The following is a 22,599-nucleotide window of genomic DNA, read 5'->3' as shown; positions in this document are numbered from 1 at the left end:
ACTTTTGATCTGGATCTTGAGGCAGGAAGACATCAATCTGAGCCATACCTTCTGCTGGAAGCCTATATAAGGACATGGAAAGGAAGCTTTTGCTCATTGCCTGCTTGCTTTAGCCTTGCTAACAAGTCTACTCTTTCACTGACATTAAAGCACACTTGTTCAGAATTCCAGCATCTACTGAAGAGCAGCTAAGATACCCAGCCTGTGGACTAAGCAACTTTTGGATGCTTAGTCTTTCCATTCACAGCCTGCCATTATTAGATGAGTTAGACCATAGCCTGTAAATGATTCTAATATATTCATTCCCTTTGTAAGTTCTTCTACTCTATAGAGAACTCTGATCACTACAATAACCTTTTTAAAATAATTTAGGAGTAACTAATAAGACATGTATAGTAAAAACTTAAGACATTGAAGAAAGAAGTCATCAAAAGATAGATGTCCCATGCTTACAGTTGAGAGGGTTAATATTGTGAAAATAGTCATTCTACCAAAAACAATCTATAAATTGAATCCAATCTGACATCAAAATTCCAACACAATTCTTTACAAAACTTGAAAAAATAATCTTAAACTTCATATGGAAACACACACAAAAAAACAGGATAGCTAAAAATAAAACAAAAAAGAAGTGTTGTTCACCATTACAAATTTTAAACTACACTACAAGGCTATACTAATTTAAAAAAAAAACAGTATGGTATTGCCATAAAAACAGACACATTACTCAACTGAATAGAATTGAAGACATGGACATAAGTCCACATACCTACTGATACCTGTTTTGTTTTCTCTTTTTTTTTTTTTTTAAACTAAGAAACCAAAATACACACTGGAAGAGACAACAGCATCATAAAATGATGACAGTCAAACTGCATAGGTGCATGTGAATGAATTAACAGATCCTTATCTCACCCTGTACAAGAACTCCTATTTTTGTGTCATCTTGATTTAAGCTAGAGTCATCAGAGAGGAAGGTACCACAGTTAAAGATATGACTCCATGAGATCCAGTGATAAGGCATTTTCTCAATTTGTGATCAGTGGAAGAGAGACCAGCCCACTGTGAATGGTGCTACCCCTGTGTAGTCCTAGGTTCTATAAGAAAGCAGGCTGAGCAAGTCATGAGGAGTAAGCAGCACACATGGTCTCCTACATGGTCTCCTGCATCAGCTCCTGCTTCCAGGTTCCTTCCCTGTCCTGACTTCTTTGGTAATGTAATGTTTATGAAAGTACACACTGAATAAAGCCTTTCGTCCCCAACTTGTTTTTTGTCCATAGTGTTTCACTGTAACAATAGAAACTCTAACTAAGACAGAAGCCACACACAAAAGGACACATAGACTAAGCAACTCTTCAGATACACTATGGGTGTGAGATTGCAGGAAAGGGGTAAAATGACTTTTTAATGGGTGACTTTCAACTTTGAAAAGTTGAAAGTGTCCTGAAATAAAACTTGGGTAATGGTCAAACAACTTTGAAAATACATACATACATCAAAACCCACTAAATTTTACCCCTAAAATGGTTAGAACTTTTTTTTTTTAACAATAGAACTTTTTTTAAAAGCTTCTAAAACTAACATTCACTAAGATTGCTGGTGGTGGCATGGCCCTTTAATCCCAACACTCAGGAGGCAAGAGGTAGGCAGACCTCTGTGAGTCTGAGGACAGCCCAGTCTTATAGGATGAGTTCCAGACTAGTTGGGTCTATATAATAAGGCCCTGTGTCAAAAAAATAAAAATAATTAAAATCAGTTAAAAGTCAGTGAGATGGGGTTTTTACAAATCAGCAAAAATGACAATAGTTATTGCTATAGGAAAGGTAAAGAAAGAACAGAATTGACAGTAGTAGTCAGAAAGGACCTGATTTAACTTACACAGCAGCATGTGAGGAGGTAACATCAAATATCATTAAACCAATGTGAATTAATCTGAGAGCTTTTAATCTACTAACAACAATGTTTGCCTGGCATGGTAGCACATGTTAACTACTTAGGAGGTTGAAGTAAGAGAGCTTGAGCCTATGAGACAAGGATGGGATGACCCAAAAACACTAGATCAAAAACAGAAGAAAACAAAAATATACATAAAGCAGTGGTTCTCAACCTGTGAGTCACCAGCCCTTTAGGGGTCAAATGACCCTTTCACAGGGTACCCTGCATATCAGATATTACAATTCATAATAGAAAAAAATTGTTTGGTGTTTTTGTGGTTTTGTTTGTTTGTTTTGTTTTGGGTTTTTTTTTTTTTTTTTTTTTTTGGTCTATCTTGGAACTCACTCTGCAGACCAGGCCGGCCTTGGACTCGAAGAGATCTGCCTGTCCCTGCCTCCCAAGTGCTGGGATTAAAGGTGTGTGCTACCACTGCCCAGCTCTGATGAAATAATCCCATGGTTGGGGTCACCACAACATGAGGAACTGTATTAAAGGGGGGTGAGCACCACTAACAAATAGAGCTCAGATTGAGGGAGTGGCTCCGTGGCAGAGAATTTGCTAAGCTTCTATGAAGCCCCAAATTGAATCTACACCACCATCACCAGGAACAGAAGGGTGGAGGGCAGTGGGGTTCGGGGTGGGGGGAGGGAGGATATAGGACTTAAAAAAAAAACAGCAAGATGGAATAAAGCTAAAAGCACTTACCTCCTGAGCCTAGAGACCAAGTTAAGGCTCTGAGACCCAGTTAAAGACAGAAAGAAGCAGCTCTATAGAAGGGCGTCTAAAATGAATGTCAATAACTCTGGATATCCAGGCTTTTATCATTTCAAAATCTTTTTAAAATAATGAAGCTTAATGACTGTCACATGGGTTGTATTGTTAATATTACCTGATACTTTATTATCTAGAATGATTCATGAGACATGCCTCTGGGCACATCTATGAAGGATTCCCTTCATTAGGTTATATAAAATGGGAAGACTAAATGTGGGCAACCTAAGCTTAAGGAAGTTCGAGGGCTATTTGCCTGTTCCTTCTTCCCATCTAGTCCAAGTTCTGCTACACTGTTCCTAGCAGTGCTACCACCTTCCCTGACATCAAACACAACTTATTCAGTCTTTCAATGTGCTCAGTGTGGACTGAAGACTAGTAATTCTCCAACAATACTCCTGACCACTGTTGTACGACCCAAACCTGATCTATCATATAAGTCAAACTATTAATTCCCTATAATAATTATTCATTCTATTGGTTCTGGTGACATCCAATTTGTGTATAGATTTTATTATTTATACATGAAGTTCATAATCATATCTATTAAAATATTACAACTGTACACAGGTGGGGATAGTAAAAACCTAGAAACATGATCCCATTGCGTGGGGTTTTAAAGGAACTAGAAATACTGTACATTTATTATCAGTGACTTCCAACTTCCTTTAAAAAAAGCAATCTGTGTAAACATACTATTTTCCTGAATCTTAAAGAACTAAAATCCTTTTGATAAAACTAGCCCACTCTAGACTTTGTTGACTTCCCCTATCCGGCATGGATCTCTGCAGGTTCTGCATGGTCCTAACAGTGTCTTTTCTTGTCTATTTAAAGTAAATACAAAAGTAAATGAAGGGAAATAATAGTATGAAAAGCAGAAGCAAAAAAAATCCCATGTTATATTTAGTTCAACCTCATTAATTCAAAGTTTATAACAAAGGTTCGTCATAGGAAATCAAAACCTTAACAAACTAAGGTGTTGGCCCATGAGTTAGTTACTACTGAATTCTCAACATGGAAAGCTATTTAATGACGTTTTCAAATGAAAAGACAACATAATAAAAGTGCATCAAGATCATTTTTTAAAAATCAAAACCATACAAAGAACAAGCAAAACACTGTAATTCCTCTCCACAGAACTTCTGTCTAGCAGGGTCAATGGTAACTGAGTTTACTTACCTAATTTTGTAAAATAGAAATGGCTCCCTTACTAGCTTCCAGGGAGCTGTAGATAACTCGGTATTTGATAAGCATCCACTTAAACACACCCTTGCTTTACCAACCATAGATAAACTGAATTAATTCTAAAACAGCAACCATGTATCAAACACTAGTCTCAATTCCATGAACCATGTCTATGTTGAATATTTGGGGAAATATATTTACCAACTTTCTTTTTTCCTTAGCATAAATCTATACACTATTCAAATTTGTAAAACTAATATATTTCACTCCCCTAAGAACTTTTCTACTGTTGGCAAGGACTTAATTTATTGATTTAACAAATACTTAATTCTGTAGCAAGCACTATTCCGGATACTAGAAATAAGCCAAATACAAAAATATAAATAAATAAATAAATCCCTGCCCTCACTGACAGGAAGGAAAGCAAAAAAATAAACTCTGTAACAAACATTTATGCAGACTACAAAAAAATAAATAAAATGTGAAGAGACAAGTACAGGCAAAGGAGAAGCAAGCAAGGAAGTGACAAGTGAGCCAGTCAGGAGACTATCCAGAGGGCACAACACACACACACACAAGTGAGCCAGTCAGGAAACTATCCAGAGGGCACAACACACACAAGTGAGCCAGTCAGGAAACTATCCAGAGGGCACAACACACACACACAAGTGAGCCAGTCAGGAGACTATCCAGAGGGCACAACATACACACACAAGTGAGCCAGTCAGGAGACTATCCAGAGGGCACAACACACACAAGTGAGTCAGTCAGGAAACTATCCACAAACATACACAAAGCAAAAGACTTTGAGGCAGAAATTATTTATTCCTACCTGGTATGGTGCTGGGCGGAGCCAGAAACAAGGAATATGGCTCCATCAGTAGTGTCATACACACTTGAGGTCCTGGGCTGGAACCACAGGACATGCTGGGCATAGTGGCATGGGCTTATAAACCCAGCACTGGAGGGTGGAAACAAGTAGGGTTGGTTGATAAACCATGACCAAAGAGAAATGGACTCAGATAACAAAGTAGACAAGCTCTATAGAAATGATACCAGAAACTGACCTCTGGCATACATGGACAAGCACTCACACACACCAAGGTAGCTAACATATACTGAATAAAGGACTGGAAAAGTGTTAGAGAAGATGAGGTAAAGGCTAGAAGCTACATCATTTGTGACTTGCAGGCAAATTTTTTCTTTTAAAATATCTTTTTCAAAGTGAGAGTTGGGTTGGGTTATATGATGCAGACTCACGTGGTACGGCCAACTCACATGGTGTTTTGCTAAGGTGAGACCCATGGGAGGGAGGACACGTGATGTTTGGAGAAAGTATAAATAGGACTCAGAGGACAGCGACAATGCACTTGTATAGCTAGCTAGCCTTACAACGCTTCACTGGGCTTCATTGGTCTCTCATCTTCATCGATCTTCACTTCATTGAAAGAGGCATGGCAGAGAACTTCCCCTGGCAGCCTGGTCCTGGTTGCTCCCACTGACTTGTGCTGATTTGGCCCAGGCATGGCAGTTTCTGCTAGATTGGGCCACAGCTGCTGATTCTTGACACTACTGAACTGGACTGCTGGTATCCTGACAGAGATTGGAATCGCCCCAAAGAACTACTTCTCAACAGGTCCACACCCCCTTGTCTTTATGATATCATCCTAGCAAATGAAGCAAAGCTTCATTGTGCTTTTGGTTTTCATTTCCCTAGTGGGATAACTTCCATATATACCTGTTCATTTGTCTGTCTTCTTAATGATTGTCTGTTAAAGTCAATAATAGTTAATAGCATTAACCATCACTTCGAAAGAACCTAAAATCACCTGGTATACAGGTTCTGGAAAGTTCTGTGAGGGGAGATTACATTAATGTGAGAATGTGCACCCTTTTTGTTTTGTTTTAATAATCTTATTTTTCTTGGCTATTTTATGTATTTACATTTCAAATGTTATCCCCTTTACCCCCTCCCCCATACCCCCTCTTCTTCCCCCTGCTTCTACAAGGATGCTCCCATTCCCACCCACTCCAACCTCAACACCCTGGCATTACCCTACATTGGGGAAACTTCTCCAGGACCAAGAGCTTCTCCTCCCATTGATGCAGGACAATGCCATCCTCTGCCACATATGTGGCTGGAGTCATGGGTCCCTCCATGCATACTCATTGGTTGGTGGTTCAGTCCCTGAGAGCTCTGGTTGGTTGATATTGTTGTTCTTCCTATGGGGTTGCAAACCCCTTCAGCTCCTTTGGTCCTTTCTCTAACTCCTCCATTGGGGTCCCCTTGTTCAGTCCATTGGTTAGCAGCAAGCATCCTCATCTGTATCATTAAGGCTCTGGCAGAGCCTCTCAGGAGACATCCATATCAGGCTCCAGTCAGCAAGCACTTTTGCTGATGCCAAGCAATAATGACTGGGTTTGGTGGCTGCATATGGAATGGATCCCCAGGTGGGGCAGTCTCTGGATGACCTATTCTTCAGTTCCTGCTCCACTCTTTGTCCCTGTATTTCCTCCCATGAGTATTTTGTTCTCCCTTCTAAGGCTGAAGCATCCACACTTTGGTCTTCCTTCTTAAGCTTCATATGGTCTATGAATTGTTTCTTGGATAATCTGAGCTTTGGGGCTAATACCCACTTATCAGTGAGTGCATACTATGTGTGTTCTTTTGTGATTGGGTTACCTCACTCGGGATGATATTTTCTAGTTCCATCCATTTGCCTAAGAATTTCATTAAGTCATTGCTTTTAATAGCTTAGTATGCCATTGTGTAAATGTACCACATTTTCTGTATCCGTTCCTCTGCTGAAGGACATCTGGGCTCTTTCCAGCTTCTGGCTATTATAAATAAGGCTGCTATGAACATAGTGGAGCATGTGTCCTTGTTATATGTTGGAGCATCTTTTGGGTATAAGCCCAGGAGTGGTATAGCTGTGTCCTCAGGTAGTACTATATCCAACTTTCTGAGGAACCTCCAGACTGATTTCCAGAGTGGTTATACCAGCTTGCAATCCCACCAACAATGGAGGAGGGAGAATGTGCACCCTGACTGTGGGAACACTATTCCCCAGGCAAGGGTTCCTGGACAGCAGCATAAAATGGAGGCCTATAGTATGCTGAGGAGTACAGTGCGTTCATAGTCACATGCCCCTGCCTCCCATGTGCTAGGATGAAAGGCAGGTATCACTATGTACAGTTCTATGCCCATTTTAAAATGTATTTATTAGGCTGGAGAGATGGCTCAGCGGTTAAGAGCACTGACTGCTCTTCCAGAGGTCCTGAGTTCAATTCCCAGCAACCACATGGTGGCTCACAACCATCTGTAATGAGATTAGATGCATTCTTCTGGTGTGTCTGAAGACAGCTACAGTGTACTCATATACATAAAATAAATCAAAAAATGTATTTATTCATGTGTTTTACACATTAAAGTGCTCTGTCTTTATGCACACCAGAAGAGACACCAGATTCCATCACAGATGGCTGTGAGCCACGTGGTTTCTGGGACTTGAACTCAGAACCTCTGGAAGAGCAGTCAAGCACTATTAATCACTGAGCCATCTCTCCAGCCCTACATACATATATAAATTTATTTTTATGTGCATTGTTGTTTTGCCTGTATGGCTATGAGATCACCTGAAACTGGAGTTACAGATGGTTGTGAGCTGCTATGTTAGTGCTAGGAACTGAACCCAGGTCCTCTGAAAGAGCAGCCAGTGCTCTCAACTGTTGAGCTATCCCTCCGGCTTATGCCCATTTTTAAAATTTGGTTTAGGGCTTAAGCCATGTTTTTTGAGTTATTTATATTTATATTTATTTTCAATTTGATGCATTGTTCTTATTTATACTTGCTTCTGTTACCTGTACTTTGGTGTTCTATCCAAATAAAAATTACTGCCAATACCAACCAGTATCAAGGAGCTTTTCCCATCATCTTCTAGTAAGTTTATAATTCCAGTTCTTACTGGTGCGTGCGTGCGTGCGTGCGTGCATGCGATGTGTAGGCATGCATGCCCAGTACATGTGTAGAAGTAGGATAACACTGGTCAGCTCTCTCCTACCACTTTTATGTGGGTTCCAGGAATCAAATTTAGATTACCAGGTATGCACAACAAGTCCTTATGCATTGAGTCAATTCACTGGGCCCTCAAGTTAATTTTTATGTTTAGAATACAGAGTCCAAATCCCATTACTTCACATGTACATACAGTTTTCCTAATAAATAGAAGAGACTATCTTTTCCCTGCTGTATAGTCTTATTATCAAAGAGAAGTCGAATAAATATTTCTAAGTTCCCTATCCTGTTCTATTGCCCTGGAACTATTTCATGCTAATACCATGCCATTTTGGTTATATAATCTGTAATATAGTTTGAGATAATAGAGTGTGAGGCCTCCAATTTTGTTGATCTCAAGATGGTGATGAGTATCCAGTCTCTGAGATCCCATATAGATTTGGATTTTCTAATTCCTGTGAAAAATTCCATTAGAATTTTTGAGGAGAGTAAGTACAATTCACTTACAGACAGCTTTGGGTAGTATGGACATTATTTATTCTACAATCCAGGATGACAATCCTTCCACTTACATGTGTATTATATTCATAAATGCCTTATAGTGTATAGTGTACAGATCTTTCACCTCCTTGGTCATGGTATCTGCTCACAGCAGTAAAATCCTAAGACATTTACTGAACGAGTTATTTTTAAACTATGTTTGATGGTGTCTTGATGGTTTTCTATGTATAAATCATGCTTTTCTGTCCCCACTGTCACAAAAAATAAATAAATTTTAAAAAAAGAAAATAAAGAGAACAGTTACCTGAAAACAAGAGCAACTACTTTTCCAGAGTGGGTATGGATATCTTTTATTTCCTTTTCTTTTTAAGTGGCCTGACTAGGACTTCTAGTTTTGTCATAAATGGTGCTATGTTTAATAAAACTATGTGGGGCTGGAGAAGATGCCTCAGTGCTTAAAAGTACTAGCTGTTCTTGCAGAGGACCAGTATTCAATTCCCAGCACTGGTTAAAAACCATCTGTAACTCCAGAGGATTTGATGCCCTTGAGCACTGACATACATGTGGTACATAGACATGCATGCAGGCAAAACATCCATAAAAATAGAACTAAATTAAGTAAAATAAAATGTAAATCTCTAAGATGGGAACTCTTAATTCTAATAATAAAGAAAATGTTCAACTTTTCCTGGTTGAGTATGAATTAGCTTGGGGTTGTCATAAATATCTCTAACAAGCTATACAAATCACAACGCCTGACAAAACTAAATGTTGACAAGGATACAGAGTAACTGAACATTTGCTGGTAGAAATGCGAAATGATACCACAGAAAAGAGTGTAGTAATTTCTGCAAAGTTAAGCAGGTAGTTTTACCATGTGGTTCAATAAACCACTATTTTTTTTTAAGCAAAGGGAAACAAAGCTTGACCTCACCTAACCCCCTGTTTAATTCAGAAGGCAAAGTAGCAAAAGACCCAGGTCATGTAAAATGCCAAGAACCAATGGTGCCATATAACTATACCAAGGATGATATGGCACTTGTGAGAAATCAATGCATCCTGCAGCTCAAGTTTTATAGCCACAGCTGTGCCTAAAAATAGTACAAGCAGAAAGCCTTATTCCATCACAACTAGGAGGGATACAAAACTGACAGTCTCCTTTTTAGACCAGGAAATGAATGAGAAAAGGCTTTGTGGTAGCTTCCCACAAACCTCTCATCTCACAGTACAAAGTGAACACAAGTGCTATGCCAAGACTCAGATCTGCTACAGTCAAACTGAATACCACATGGGTACATTTAACATTACCAGAGTGGAATGATGGAAGGAGCCATTCACTTAAATTTACTCAAGAGGTAAATGCTTATAGCTGTACTGATTATTGGTTAAAGCTAGATACAATCCAGAAACAGAATAATAGATAAGTCAAACTAATTCTTCCATATACTGTAATACCATTTGTCAACAAAACAGAATGAAATGACACACTGTGTGTTCAATTCAATCCTCAAGTATGTTAAGTGGAGGAAGTCAAACATGAAAGACTATACAATTGGTAGATCCAGTTAGAAGGCATTATGGGAAAAGCAAAAACTATAGGGAAAGAAAGCCCTGTGTTTCCTTCCCAAAGGTTGGGGATGAAGAGAAGGACTGAATGGAGGTAATGTGAGTGTGAAAGGTTTTACTTTGGTTGGTTGGTTTTGCTCTGCTAGGACTTGATCCGGAGCCATACTATCTCTCTATAGATAGGCACATTTCCATTGAGCAACACCCCAGGGACTGACCTTAAAAACTTGTTATTGGGGTTGGGGATTTATCTCAGTGGTAGAGCGATTGCCTAGGAAGCACAAGGCCCTGGGTTCGGTCCCCAGCTCCAAAAAAAAAGAACCAAAAAAAAAAAAAAAAAAAAAAAACTTGTTATTTTTTAAATTTATTTTAAGTCCAACATTTTGCCTGCAAGTATGTATGTGTGCCACATGAATTCCTGGTGGCCACAGAGGCCAGAAGAAGGCATTAGATTCTCTAGAACTAGAGTCAGGGATGATGGCAAGCTACCCTATGGGTACTGGGACCCCAATCTGGGTCCTCTGTAAGAGCAACAAGTACTGTTAACCACTATACCATCACTCTAGCCCCATTACTTTTATGTCCAAAAAGGGATGATTTGTACTATAGTTGTATAAACTTAACAAAGTTGACCTGAGAAATCAATTAAAATATCCATGCTGTATATGAGTCAAAACAAAACTTAAAATTTCTTGTTACCCTGTATTTTTGTATCAATGCATACTACCTGCTACAAATAAATAGAAATTAAAAATTTTCCTTGTAAAATGACCACATTCTAAATAATACAAGTAAAACATTATACTTAAGGGCCAGCAAGACAACTCAGTGAGAAGGTTAAAATAAAAAAATGCTTAGGATATGATCTCATCCTCTAGAAGGTTTATATCTGGAGAGAAAAAAAAACACAGAATTAAAAAATACTTCAAAACAAACTGCACGATTCTACACACTATTTCATGAATTCAAACAACAAACCAGTTTCATAAGAATTTAATCATAGGGTTGGGGATTTAGCTCAGTGGTAGAGTGCTTGCCTAGCAAGCGAAAGGCCCTGGGTTCGGTCCCCAGCTCCAAAAAAAAAAAAGAAAAGAAAAAAAAAAAAGAATTTAATCATAAAGTTTAATAATAGCTTAATTTTTATCCATCTATGAAAAGACTACACTTACACTCAGTACCACAGAATATTATTTCCTAAATTTTAAAAGAAAGCCAAGGGAGCTGGAGAGATGGCTCAGAGGTTAAGAGCGCCAACTGCTCTTCCAGAGGTCCTGAGTTCAATTCCCAGCAACCACATGGTGGCTCACAACCATCTGTAATGAGATCTGGTATCCTCTTCTGGCCTGCAGGTATGCATGTAAGCAATAATAAATAAATCTTAAAAATAAATAAATAAATAAAAAGAAAGCCAAAACAGCCTATACTCAAAACTTTCTACACTATGTATTCTGCAAATAAGTAAAACAATTTCACTTATAACTACTATCTAGGAGTGAAAGCACTCCAGATAAATGAAACTATCACACACTAGTCCTATCATGATACAAAGACAAAGTAAACAGACTTTCATTGTTTGGGCAAAGGGGCAATTTTGTAGCAATACTTCAAGAAATACTTCAATACCTCAAGAAAAGGTACAACAAGATGCAAGTAAAGACCCTGGGTCAACATAAATTATAAGGCTACTGAATATATATACAACAACGGATGACATTTTAAAGAAAGCAACGAGAACAGGGTACAATTTTAATCTATTTTTACAATCTTGTCAAAGGATTGATAATGACAAGTTTGTCACTAAAAACCTATTCACCAAAATGTTTCTCCTGGAAATTAGGATTACTTTCTTAGGATGAGAAGCCTAAGCTCCAGGAATTTACTCTCCCTAACTAGGCCTAGTGTCTACCTATTTATTTAGTTCATTCCTCTCAATGAAGACAAGAAGATAAAAACTGAGAAGAATGTAATTGTGGTCAAATTTCTACTCTCAATGCCTTCCTTCTTCATGTATCTTTAAGTATTTTTGTTTATATTTTTGTGTTTTGGGATAGGGTCTCACTATATAGCCCAGACTGTCCTGGAACTCACAATGTACACCAGACTGGTCTTGAACCAGAGATCCACCTGCCCCACCTCCTGAGTACTGGAATTAAAGGTGTCTGCCACCAACACCCAGTTTAAGGTAAACTCTTAATTTTTGTTCCAAATAAATCTATCTTGTAAGACGATTCTTTCAGCACTCAGGAAGCAGAGCAAGTAGATCTCTGAGTTTTGGTCAACAGAGTAGCAAGTTCAGATATGTATTCAAGATAACAGTGATTTTTAAGTCCTTTAATAGCTAGCTACTTCAATGAATATCCTGGTAGGGGCACCAGTGGAGGGAGAAGCCCTGGGTCCTGCTAAGACTGAACCCCCAGTGAACTAGTCTATGGGGGGAGGGCGGCAATGGGGGGAGGGTTGGGAGGGGAACACCCATAAGGAAGGGGAGGGGGGAGGGGGATGTTTGCCCGGAGGGCGGGAAGGGGAATGGCACTCGAGATGTATATGGGAAGTGCTCAAGATAATAAAAAAAGAAATAGAATAGGGAAGAAAAAAAAAAGAAATTATGCAAAACTAACTTCCTTTCCAGTACTATAGTTCATTTTCTATGGCTTATAAAATAGAACATAATATCAAATAAAATTGTACTCATTCCTCTGTAAAAAAAAAAAAAAAAAGAAAAAAAATAAATTTATGTTAACTAAAAAAAAAAAATAGCTAGCTACTTTATATTAATGTTTCAAAAATAAATAAATCTATTCTAACCCAAAAATTTTAATCTTTGCCAATTTCCAGCATGAATGAATGAATGAATGAATGAATGGAAATACTGAACATTTTCTAAGGTGTTAGGCATTCCATGCTCACATTAAGTAGAGAAACGAAACAAAGGTATAGAAGTCAGGCAGTAGAGGCTGTACTAAATTAACTTGGTACTTGTTTTCTTTTGTTTGTGAGTGCCACTTCTTCACTGAGGCAGAGTCTCTCAAGTGAGCCCAGAGGTAGCCAATATAATGAGTGGCTGTAATTACAGCCAGTGACACCTGAGATTTCAGCAGCCACAATGCCCACCCTGTACTAACAAAGGTTCTAGAGATATGAATTCTAGTCCTCATGCATGGTTGGTTGTACAGCAAGTACAACCACTGAACCATCTCCTCAGCCCCTACTAAGTAATTTTCACCATCAAGAAATAACAATCAAGCTAAGAATAGCCAACACCTGCATTTAGTCCCCAAAAGCAGGAAGAACACAAGTTCAAGTCAGGCACAGACAACACAGGGAACATAGTCTCGAGGAACAAACAACAAAATCATCTTTAAAAGTATTAGCGAACAAACTATAGTCATAATTTTTGTCATCACACTTTAGAAAAGCAATTTGCCTATGTTTCCCAGAAGTTTATAAAACTCTTAAGACTTTATTGACCATCATAACATTTAAAATTCCAATATTAACTTCACTGTATCCTAGAAAGTAAATATTTACATTTATGTACATTTCTCTATCTGGAGTATCTCTGAGTTCCTTTCCTTTTGCTCAAATCTCACACTAATTATAATTAACAATTAGTGTATATTTATTTACTTAGTTTATTTCCTAAACAAAAAAAAAAAACAGATACTTAACACTTAATAACAACAATTATATGCCATCAACATATATTATTTTTTGCCTTAAAAGTTCCATTTCAGCTGCTTGTTGGTGGCCACCCCTTTAATGCCAGCACTCAAGAGGCAGAGGCAAGGGTACTCTCTTTGAGTTCAGGACCAGCATGGTCTACAGAGCTAGTTTCAGGACAACCAAGACTATACAGAGAAATCCTGTCTCAATCTCCTCCCGCTCCCAAAAAAAGTTACAATTCCATACAATAAAATCCTGTTGGTTTAGTTGACTAGTTCTAGAAACTAAGACACAACAACACCATAAAAAGATTAATTGACCATTTGCTCAGTGATCCTGCCAATTAACTTTCATGTATTACAGGGTCACAGACAGCATCAGGACCCTTGCTGGTCAGTCCTTCCATCACAAGAACCAGCCAAATGTACAGCTGGCACTGCACAAATCAACTATCACCAGTTTTATTTATCAATGTACTACAAACAAATCATGTAAGAAATATCATCCTGAGAAAGTACTGCAGTAATAAATCCAGTGACTCCCACAACGGAGGACGACCTAAGAAATAATAATATGTAAACTCTACCTCACATACTGAATTTAAAATAACAGATGGCTTAAAATTCAAAATCCATTTCTAAAAAATAAGTATTAATAATTTTACAGTGGGTTAGGAACATAATTCAGTGGTAGCCTGTATTCTCAGCATGCACAAAACAGCCCCCAACACCAAAATTGAAAACGTATAAATAACACACGAGCTTTGTTACTCTTTAGGCTAGAATTATAAATGCTAAGACAAAAGTGATCTCTTCCACCTCTCCACTTTATCCATTCATGTACTTTCCCTTTATGTGGCATTATAATCTCAAATTATGGTAACATTCATCTTTCAAAAACCTTTTTCTTATTAGTTGGCCACAATTGCAATCTAATCACTTTTCCATTCCCCAATTTCTCTTCTGACAGACAAGACTTTCTCATAATATGCTATGCAAGGCATCAGAATAAGCCCTTTGGGTCGTTTAGGTTTTGCCTCTCCTAGCAGCTGTGACTCCCTGAAAATAATAAGCATCACCTTTCTGCGCACAATTCCCTACCAAGTATAAATTAACTATTCTTGTTCCTCAGTATACAATAGGGATTAGTTCTAGGACACACTTCTGCTCCACCCCAATCCCCACTCCAACCCCATCTTTGGATGGTGAAGTCCTTTACATATAATGGCATAATATTTACATTCAATCTATTACACATCCTTCCCATAGTTCAAATCTATACATTACTTACACTATCTAATAAAATGTAAATGCCATGTTAAGTAGTTGTTACACTTTGGGAATGACAAGAAAAAGAAAGACTATTTCTTTCTCCAACAAGAAGGGCTGATAGCACATCATCGTATTACTATGGATTCACTCACAGATCTGTCTCTTGAACTATATCATAAACCCCTTAAGAGTTTAGGGGTGTACCACCACCGACAGTTCTGGGCCAAAGAAGACTGGAAATCAAGCGATAAAACTTTTGAATACTTCCTACATAGCTCTGTATTAGTAAATGATCTGACAGACATTTGTGAGGGACTGTGGTCTATCTTTGACCAAAGACACACACCCTTTCTACTGAACACACACTTTCCACCACTTCTTTAAGGGGAGAAGATTCAATTATGTCTGATTCACTCTCAATACAAATGTTTACAACACTGGAAAGGGGGCCACATTTGAAATATAAATACATAAAATATCTAATAAAAATGCAAAAAAAACCTCCAAATGCTTACAACATAATAGAACTCAGTACATTTATAACCAAATAAAATCTAAGCACATTTTCTTTAACAACATGGTCCTCAAAAATCTTAAGAACCTATAAATTCCAGCATCTGGTTCTTTTTTTTTTTTATTCATAGTAAGATTTGAGAATGTTTTCCAATACAACTGTTGTTAAGAAGACCTGCAGAGACGGAGGTAGGAACAAGAACATTAAAATATGGGTAATCGTTTAACACCATGCTTACATTCCACTTTATCCAAAGAATTTAAATGGGAGTGGGGAAAAAAAATGTAGGCACAACCTGTAATTCAGTATAAGCCCTACAGAAAACGAGATACTAGATTTGCAAACCATGAGTTAATTTTTAAAGTGTTGTTTTAATCCACAAAATTTTTACATTTATCCCATGACCAGCTGGTTCTCATCTCACCAATGCCCCGCCCCCCCTCCTCACCTTCCTACACACACACACACACACACACACACACACACACACACACACAGAGGAGTCCCTGTGCCAAACCAACCATCATGGGGAAAAAAACCTAAACCATGTGGTTCGTTTCCCTGATTCTTTATGGAAATAGTCATAGTTCTTTTTCCCAAAGGAAAATCACCTATTCTAACGGGAACTGGGAAGGAAAAGCAGCTCATTATCAGTTTCCCACAGGGAAGAAAAAAAAAAATGGTATTAACTTGCAATAAGAGACAGCCTTTCCACCATGTCCCCTTTACAACCTAAGTTTAAACTTAAGGGTTAAGAATTTTTGTTTTGTCTTCAGGGTACATTCGCAGGAATGGAGAAGTGAGGCATTTCAGTTTGCAGGAATAGGACCCCTTCAAAAAAGATCCCTCGGAATTTGTGTGATCCACACAAGCCTGCCATCCAGCAAGATTCCGTTATACAGAAAATGCCACTCTCCACCTCCCCCGCCATCCGGAACACTGACAGGAGAGGACAGCGGGGGCGACGGGGCAGAGGCGAGGGGGCGGGACGCCACGCACCGCACCGCACCGCACGGCACCGCACCGCACTGGGGACTCGCACGGGGCTGCTGGGGCCTTCTGCGGACCCCGTTTCCTCCAGCCGCCGCCGCCCTCGCCCCGTCTCCACCCCGGCGCCGCTCCCGGGACCTAGTACCGCGCGGCCTCCTCAGCCCGCCGTCGCCCCGCGCGCCCCTCACACCCCACGTCCTATCGCGCCGCGCCGCGCGAGGGGCCGCGTCGCACCTGGATGTAGTTGTTCTCGCAGTAGTCGGCCACCCGCTCCAGATTCGTGTAGCTGTCGAAGAGAGCCCGGCGGCCCCCCGGGATTTCCTCTTCCAGCAGCATCTGCAGCTCCGCCATCTTCACATCCTCCTCTTCCTCCTCCTCCTCCTCCTACTCCTCCTCATACAGCCCGCAGAGGCAGCGGCCGCGACGCCCGGGAGAGGAGGAGCAGCGGCGAACGCGGCGGGAATCGGGAGGAGCGAGCTGCACCCCCCACGGCGCGCGACAGGGGAGGGGGCGGCGGGAACGGAGGCGGGGCGCGAGCCGACAGGCCGCGAGGACGGTCACCGCGGCGACGGGCGAACGGACGGGCGCGCGCACGCGCGCTCCCCTCCCTCCGCCCCCGAGCGCCCGAAAAAGATTCCCACCCGCGCCGCCCCTCCCCCACTTCCGGCGTCTCCTAGCGACGGGAGGGCGGGGGCCGGGATGCGCGCGGGAGCGGGGCTCCCGGTTAACCCTTCGGCCCCGCGCGGCCTTCCAGGCTCTGGGAGTCCTCAGTAGCCTTTGTTAGCCGGGCGGGAATGGGCCGCCGCTCCCTGCTGCTTCCCGCTGCCCACTGCTGCTTCCCGCCGCCGCCCCCCATCTTCACCTCTGCGCTGCACCCGGGGCGGGAACCCTGTGGAGGTCATCTGCCTAAGGAAGCTTTCCAGGCCCCTGTGGAGGCCTAGGGAGAGGACACAGCCCCTTCACAAGCTCTGTGAAATATAACACCTCATCAGAACAGGCAGAGCCACTGAACTTCCAAGCAGCTCTAAATGCCACCTTGGACCTCATCGTCTTCTTTACAAATTACTGTTACCTAATCCCAAACCAATTCATTCATTCATTCATTCCCTTCCTCCCCCTGTCCCCACTTCTTGGCATGATCTCCAGTGTAGACTGAGCTGGCTAGAATTACAGCTACAAGTTGTAGTTGCCCAGCCTGGGCCTCCTTCTCACTTGACTTTTTTCAAAATTTCGATGGTAGCTTTGCTGGTACTAATTTCTTTATTCACATGGTTGTCGCATGAATAAAATTAAAAAACACACATTGACAAATGTGCGTTTTTCAGATTAAGTACTACAAAAATTCAAGGTAGTTCATTCTGATCTTGTAATCTGTATATCTAATCTTTTTTCATAAATATGATTGCCCCACAATTGTGGAGTAAACCCTGTGTTGTTACATTAGCTTTATGATAAATACATTACCAGTGTGTGTGAGCTTTTGTAGCAGAGCCTAAAACAGTATTTTTAAATGATGATATGGTCCAGCTGGATCTATTGTTGACCACTTTAGACACCTGTCTTAGCGTGAATGTTCTAAGTGTGAGAAGCTTGTGAAAAACAAAAGGGAGAGCTGGAGGGGAAAGAAGAGAAACCTAAAGAGTATATAGGGAGATAGTTATGTATAGGGCACATACACTTAGTTCAGGAAATGAAAGTACAAACAGCTGAAGAAAACAAACTCCAAACTTCAGATCAGACTCTTAGACAAACTTCAGTAGATCAAAAACCTGTGTTGGGCTGGAGAAATGGCTCAGTAGTTAAGAGCATGAACTGCTCTTCCAGAGGACCAGAGTTTGGTTCCTAACATCCCTGTCATACTGTTCACAATAGCCCTTAACCCTAGCTCCAGGAGATCCAACACCCTGCTCTGGCATCCACTGGTGGACTCATGTGGCATATTCTCACATAGAAACACACACATAAATAAAAAAAAAACTTTTAAAGAATTTTTTAAAGATTTATTTATGTAATGTATATAAGTACACTGTTGGTATCCTCAGACACACCAGAAGAGGGTGTGGGATTGCAGTACAGATGGTTGTGAGCCACCATGTGGTTGCTGGGATTTGAACTCAAGACCTCTGGAAGAGCAGTCAGTGCTCTTAACCGCTGAGCCATCTCTCCAGCCCCTTAAAGAATTTTTTAATGTTAAAAAAAAAACCGGGGTTGGGGATTTAGCTCAGTGGTAGAGCACTTGCCTAGGAAGCACAAGGCCCTGGGTTCGGTCCCCAGCTCCGGAAAAAAAAGAACCAAAAAAAAAAAAAAAACATAGTTTTCATCTTAAAGGAAATAAGGGTTTATTCTGTAGCCATTTGAATGACTGTGGCCAGGGAACACAGACTCAGGTTACCCCAAATTCCATGTTCCAATGTAGAAACCGTTTCATAACATTTTTGTCGTTCTACAAAATAAAAGTTGTAAATGAAAGCAAGTTTAAAATGCATTGGTGGGTATATCAGAGAGGCAGGTACATCAAGATCAGGGGAGCTTTTCTTTGCTCTTAAGATGCTATCTCATGGCATTCTTAACTTTTAGATTGGTTGCAGCTAGTTGCCTGCTAAGTTAATAAATACTAAAAGATTTATTTTTATCTGTTGTCCCAAGATGTTAGTTCCGACATGGCAGGGGAGGGTTGTTTGCAAGGAATAGCTCTCTAGAGAGCCAGACCTTAGCCCAAGATAAGAGAATTAGCCTCAGGACCTGCAATATTCCAGTCTTTCCACAGTACTGAAATTCTAATCATCCTGTCAGCCAGTCTCTACAAACGCAGATTTCTTCCAGTTTTGCTTCACCACCAGATTCAGCTTTTATTCAAGTTTCCCTTCACCCAGTCTACTAGATAACTTAAAAGCAGACAGGATCCTTTCCTACCAAACTTTTTCCTGACTAGCATTCTTTCAAATTCTACCTAGCAATTATTCCAATAAACAAGTTTCCTGAGAGAGGATTCATCAAATCGCCAAGTGAAAACTGGAATGCTTTCTCTGATTCATGACTCTTTAAGGAATCAGAACTAGGATTGTAGCTCAGTGATAGAGAACTTGGCTATTGTCATACTGCCTTTAAAACTCAGAAGCCTGACGGCCCAAGGATGTAGGTATACATTTTTGCTGCCACTAAGAAGGAATTTTTAAAAAGAAAGGAAGAAAGAAAGAAAGAGAGAGAGAGAGAGAGAGAGAGAGAGAGAGAGGCACAAAAACCTAAGAAAGCCTCCACAATTATTGGGGGTCCGGGACCAGATTGTGTACCTCTTGAAAACTACCACTAACTGGCCATACTTGTTTATGTTAATGGACATAACTGAAATCTACTCAGTTTAATGTTTTTCAGATAAACTGCTATGGTAAGACAGAAATCCATTTAAGCCATCAAAAAGTAATGAGATAATAGTTCTTATTTAATGTGATCTCCATTTGAAAGAAACAAGCAGCCTCTGGGGCAAGAAAATTTTGAAAAAATATTTTAGCTGGATGGTGATGGTGCACACCTTCAATCCTAGTGCTCTGGAGGCAGAAGCAGGAGGATCTGTGTGAAATGGAGGTCAGCTTGGTCTACAGAGATAGTTCCAGGACAGCCAGGGCTACACTGTGAAACTCTATTTTGAAAGCATGGAAACCAACAAAATGCCCCAGATAATCTATCTCTCAGCGTGTAACATTTGGGCCCCTCCACTTTACTGATGTTCTTATCCAGTAGAAGTTTTAATGAAAGGTACAGTTCTTTCCAGAAAATGTTGTTCATAATATTTCCGCCTTCACAAAACACTCCTACAAAAAAAGATAAGATAAAAGTAGTAATATTAAAAATGATCAAGTACGGGCTGGAGAGATGGCTCAGTGGTTAAGAGCACTGACTGCTCTTCCAGAGGTCCTGAGTTCAATTCCCATCATCCACATGGTGGCTCAAAACCATCTGTAATAAGATCCAATGCCCTCTTCTGGTGTGTCTGAAGACAGCTACAGTGTACTTATATATAATAAATAAATCTTTAAAAAAAAATGATCAAGTACTATATGTCAAATTTCATTTCACAAGAGTCAACTCCCACTAATATTGCCAAGGAGAATTTATAGTCTTCATTTATAGACAGAAAAAGCAAGGCAACACAAAAATATATTTAGAGATTGTGGCTTTAAGAATTACATACTAGTTTGACTTTTTAAAAATGTTTTTCTTTTCCATTATGCCATGTTAAGTCAAATTTCTGATTTTGTGACTCTGTAAATGCCATCCTTCAAGTTTAGACACTAATAATGCCTATTAATCAGATATTATAAACGTCTTATAAGAGGAGGGAAGGTTCAATACTCATTCAACAAAAGAGCCTTTGCATGTTAAAAGATGTTGTGGTTTAACTAGGAGTGGCCCCCATAGGCTCATATATTTGAATGCTTGCTCATTAGGAAGTGGTGCTACTTGACAGGGATTAGAAGGTGTGGCCTTGTGGAGTGGGTGTGGCCTCGTTGGAGTGGGTGTGGCCTTGATGGAGGAAGTATGTCATTGGGGTGGGCATTGAGATTTCAAAAGCCCAAGACAGGCCCAGAGTCTCTCTCTTTCTGCTGCCTTGGGATTTAGTTGTGAAACTCCCAGCTTCTTCTCCAGCACCATGTCTGCCTGCCTGAGTACCACCATGCTTCCCACCACAGTGAAAATGGACTAAACCTTCAAAATGCAAGCAAGTCCCAATTAAATGTGCTGGGGCTGAATATCACAAAACCTTGCAATAAATTCAAGCCCTATCTTTACAGACAACTGCATTTTTCCAGTTCCTCCTCCTATCAAACATCCTTAAAATACGAACCCCAAACTTAATTCCATATTCCACTACAGCAAACAAAGTGCCACGAGACAATGAGCCTAACACATTTGTGGGACTTGTCAACATGTGTGAATATTATTAATAAAAATAAAAATAAAAGAGGAGTCAAAAATGGGGGGGGGGGTAATATTCTGAGTACAGTAGAATTAAAGGCCAGGAAGCAACCCCAGAAAGCATAAGGATGATGGAGTTACAGGCATAGGCCACCATACCCAGTTTATGCAGTACCAGGGGCTCAACCCAGGGCTGCGTGCATACTGGCCAAGCATTCTATCAACTGAACCACATCACTAGTCCTCAGTACCACCACAAGTCAGGTAGAAATAAAAAGGCTAGAATTAACATATGAAAGCCTGAAAAAAACAAATTAGATTATAATACAAAAACAAATACCACAGAACTTCAAATTTTTAAAGTTTTAGAGGAATAAAATGAAACACAAGTATATCACACTGAGACTTCTTTCTCTTTTATTTGAGATTTATTTTATGTATGCAAGTGCTTTATCTGCATGTATGCCCATAATTCAGAAGAGGGAGTCAGACCCCATTACAGATGGTTGTGGGCCACCATGTGGTTGCTGGGAATTGAGCTCAGAACATCTAGAAGAGCAGACAGTGCTTCGTTTTTTTTTTTTAGTTCTTTTTTTTTTTTTCAGAGCTGGGGACTGAACCCAGGGCCTTGCGCTTCCTAGGCAAGCGCTCTACCACTGAGCTAAATCCCCAACCCCCAGACAGTGCTTCTTAACTACTGAGCCACCACTCCAGTCCCAACATTAGGATTTCAATGACTTTCTAATGATTTACTTATGTTAACTTTATGTGCATTGGTATTTGGCCTGCATGTATATTTGAACAAGGGTATCAGATCTGAAACTGAAGTTACAGACAGTTGTAAGCTACCATGTGGTTGCTGGGAATTAAAGCCAGGGCCTCTAAAGAGCAGCCAGTGCTCCTAACCATTGAGCCGTATGTGCAGCTCCTCAATGACTTTTCTGAATTTATTTTTAAAAGGAAATACAATATCTAGGCTTCTACATAATTACAGATAACACAATAGTTAAAATGTCAATCTGGAAAAATTGGGTGTGACAAAGAGTTCATATTTGTAAGATGTAAAAAATAAAGAAGACTTACAAATCAACAAGACAAAACAGGCATGGAGCACACACCTGAGATCCCAGTGACTAGGGAGGCTGAGGCAGGAGAATTACTTTATCACAGGAGATTGAAATTAGAGTGAACAATGTGAGGGGACAGGGAGAAAGATGACTGTCCAGCATTGAAGAGAAAAGAATATGTACAGGAACTTGTATAAATAATTAATG

The 22,599-nt window shown here is 40.1% G+C and overlaps 1 protein-coding gene across 50 annotated transcripts in view; it reads right to left on the bottom strand.

Moving 5' to 3' along the window:
- Abi2 (abl-interactor 2) overlaps positions 1-16,985 on the bottom strand; it is a 169,821-nt gene extending 152,836 nt beyond the window's left edge. For 48 of the 50 annotated variants that reach the window (XM_087564924.1, XM_087564933.1, XM_087564948.1 and 45 more), the window contains exon 1: positions 16,646-16,985. In XM_087564924.1, the coding sequence (XP_087421050.1) occupies positions 16,646-16,762 (117 nt within the window). In that variant the 5' untranslated portion in view covers positions 16,763-16,985. 50 annotated transcript variants of the gene reach the window in all.
- Positions 16,986-22,599: the final 5,614 nt, after the last annotated feature.

This window comes from Rattus norvegicus, chromosome 9, assembly GCF_021556685.1.
Source record: "Rattus norvegicus strain SHRSP/BbbUtx chromosome 9, alternate assembly SHRSP_T2T, whole genome shotgun sequence".
In the NCBI taxonomy this organism is placed as follows: domain Eukaryota; kingdom Metazoa; phylum Chordata; class Mammalia; order Rodentia; family Muridae; genus Rattus; species Rattus norvegicus.
The sequence above is the reverse complement of the archived record's forward strand: the minus strand, read 5'-3'. Positions and strand labels throughout refer to the sequence as shown.